This window comes from Carlito syrichta, unplaced genomic scaffold, assembly GCF_000164805.1.
Source record: "Carlito syrichta isolate Samal-C Ts95f unplaced genomic scaffold, Tarsius_syrichta-2.0.1 Scaffold303986, whole genome shotgun sequence".
Classification (NCBI taxonomy): Eukaryota; Metazoa; Chordata; class Mammalia; order Primates; family Tarsiidae; genus Carlito; species Carlito syrichta.
The window spans coordinates 250,484-253,495 of record NW_007248082.1 but is presented as its reverse complement, the minus strand read 5'-3'; the positions used below and the strand labels follow the sequence as shown (position 1 = coordinate 253,495).

At 40.0% G+C, this 3,012-nt stretch overlaps 1 protein-coding gene across 1 annotated transcript in view; it reads left to right on the top strand.

Moving 5' to 3' along the window:
• The window catches only part of NME5 (NME/NM23 family member 5), a 31,192-nt gene that overhangs the window by 9,033 nt on the left and 19,147 nt on the right, over positions 1 to 3,012 (top strand). Inside the window, exons 3-4 of the mRNA XM_008059284.1 lie at positions 1,023 to 1,228; positions 2,460 to 2,560. Of these exons, the coding sequence (XP_008057475.1) occupies positions 1,023 to 1,228; positions 2,460 to 2,560 (307 nt within the window). The remainder of the gene's footprint in view (positions 1 to 1,022; positions 1,229 to 2,459; positions 2,561 to 3,012) is intronic.

Here is a 3,012-nt window from a genome sequence, read left to right as displayed (position 1 = left end):
TTTTTTTTTTTTTTTTTGAGTCAAAGTCTCACTCTGTTGCCCAGGCTGGAGTGCAGTGGCCTGCTCACAGTCACTGTAATCTCAACCTGCTGGGCTCAGGTGATCCTTCTGCTTCAGCTTTCCAAGTAGCTGGAGCTACAGGCTCACACTACCACGCCCAGCTAATTTTTGGATTTATTGTAAAGAAGAGGTCTCACCAAGTTGCCCAGGCTAGTCTCCAACCCTGGGCTCAGGAAATCCTCTTGCCTCTGCCTTCAAAAGTGCTGGGATTACAGACATGAGCCACAGTGCCTGGCATAAACTATATATATATTTTTGAGTTTGAGTCTCACTCTGTCACCCAGGCTGGAGTGCAGTGGCATGCTCATGCCCACCACAGCCTCGGCCTGCTGTGCTGAGGCGATCCTTCTGCCTTAGCCTTCCAAGTAGCTGGGACTACAGGCATGTGCCACCATGCCCGGCTAATTTTTTTGATTTATTGTAGAGATGAGGTCTTGCCAAGTTGCCCAGGCTTGGCTTAAATCCCTAGTCTCAGGCAATCCTCTCACCTTGGCCTCCCAAAGTGCTGGGATTACAGGTGTGAGCCATCAAGCCCAGTCAATTTTTTTACTGCATCACTATAACTGCATGCTCTTACTAAATACCTTAACAAGAGCAGCTCCCCAAATAACAGCACACATAGATAGGGAAAGATGAATTTGAAATAAAGTCCAGTTTTGTTAGTTGGAGTGATGAGTACTTTAAGAAGGAGATATGATAGATTTGTCATTAATAAACCATATACTGAGGGAGGCTGCCTAACGAAATATTTTTCATTTTTCTTAAGTAGGCTAAATAATTCCTCTTATTATTTACCTTATTTTTAGCATACATTTAATTATCTTTATGTCATTTCTTCATGATACAAAGGTAAACCTCAGATTTATAATCAGATTGGCACTAATTTCAAGTTATTAATGACTTATTGTGGTATCACTGAACTGTCGTTTTAAATTCTTTTGTTGACTTTATTTCTCTTATAGAGAAGAAAACTACATCTCAGCCCTGAACAGTGTAGTAACTTTTATGTGGAGCAGTATGGAAAAATGTTTTTCCCTAATTTAACCGCCTACATGAGTTCCGGACCACTTGTTGCCATGATATTAGCTAGACATAAAGCCATTTCTTACTGGAGAGAACTTTTGGGACCAAGTAATAGCTTAGTAGCTAAGGAGACATACCCAGACAGGTAATTTTCTCTGGGAGTTTGGGGGGAAATGGAATTCATTTGTGAAAATGGAAAAAAAAAAATCTGATTTCATTGTAATGAGAATTTATTTATTTATTTATTTATTTTTGAGTTGGAGTCTCACTCTGTCGCCCAGACTGGAGTGCAGTGGCTGCTCCCAGCCACCGCAACCTCGACCTGCTGGGCTCCAGCGATCCTTCCGCCTCAGCCTTCCGAGTAGCCGGAATTACAGGCATGTGTTACCACGCCCAGTTGATTTTTTTTTCTTTTGATTTATTGTAGAGATGAGGTCTCGCTGCCCAGGCAGGTCTCGAACCCTCGGGCTCAGGCAATCCACTCACCTCAGCCTCCCAAAGGCGCTGGATTACAGGCTGAGCCACCGAGCCCGGGGAGAATTTATTTTTCATTTGTAAGTTTTCCTAAATCAATGTTTTTTTGCAGGGGAGTTCCTTTTACATTTTAGCCATTCAAATGTCTGTCTTCGGCCAGGCGCAGTGACTCATGCCTATAATCCCAGGACTTGGGGAGGTTGAGGTTTGAGGATTGCCTGAGACCAGGGGTTTGAGACTAGCCTAGGCAACTTGGCGAGACCTCATCTCTACAATCAATCAAGAAAAATTAGCTGGGCATGGTGGCACATGCCTGTAGTTCCAGCTACTTGAAGGCTGAGGCAGAAGGATCGCCTGAGCACAGCAGGTCGAGACTGCAGTGGCTGTGAGTGTGCCACTGCACTCCAGCCTAGGTGACAGAGTGAGACTCCAACTCAAGAACAAAAAAATGTCTGTCTCAGGGAGTATCTGATATATTGTTGATTAACCTTATTCTCTCAACCTTTAGTTAAAATGCCACTGAAATAGGATTTTTTCATTGGGAAACTTGGGATGTCATTTAAAAAGAATAATGATAATACAGGAAGAAATTCAAATTTTCAGCATTGTCATTAATGTCTGGAAACAAGAGGACTTTGAGCTCTTACACTTTTGAATATGCATTTCTTTTTCACTTCTTACAAAACACCTCTTTCTCACCCAAGGAACTGCTATTTTCCCAATGTATTTTGAATATATTTTGATCTTCATCCAGATAGATTTAAGCTTAACTTTGACATAGATTGAAACCTTCACATGTTAGAAATGACAATGCTTTTGTAAAATTCCTAAGTAGAATGTACACATATAAAGTAAGGAAAGGATGTCAGATTAGATGGACATTGTCTCTAACTTGCTTTTAGTCTAAGGGCAATTTATGGCACAGATGACCTAAGGAATGCACTTCATGGGAGTAATGACTTTGCTGCATCAGAAAGAGAAATTCGCTTCATGTTTCCTGAAGGTGAGTTATGATGACTAATTTGTCAATTACATCTCCTTATTGTTTACTTTTATTTTTGGATATAGCAGGGAAGGAAGACAAAAGGATTTTCTCCACTATATTTTATCATATTTTCAAGTTGTAGTTACTTAAAAACTCGAGGCCACGAATGGAAAACTCCACATTTCCCTCAGAACTAAATTGTGCCCTCAAAGGAATTTAAGTTGTATTTTTTCCCCTTTTCTCTTAGACTAGACATATTCTTCTGTGTGACACTTCTTTCCTAATACTTCAGTAAAGTTTGTTACATGTGAAAAAAAAAGAATCTCTCTTGGAAATTACATTTGATTTACATCCTTTCCAGCAATTTACTGTTCCTAAGAAAGTCTCATGTAGTTGTGAAGTTAATAACTAGGCCCTTTTTTTGTTTCTATCCTTTAATGAAAATTGTAAATCTTTTTTTTTTTTTTTTT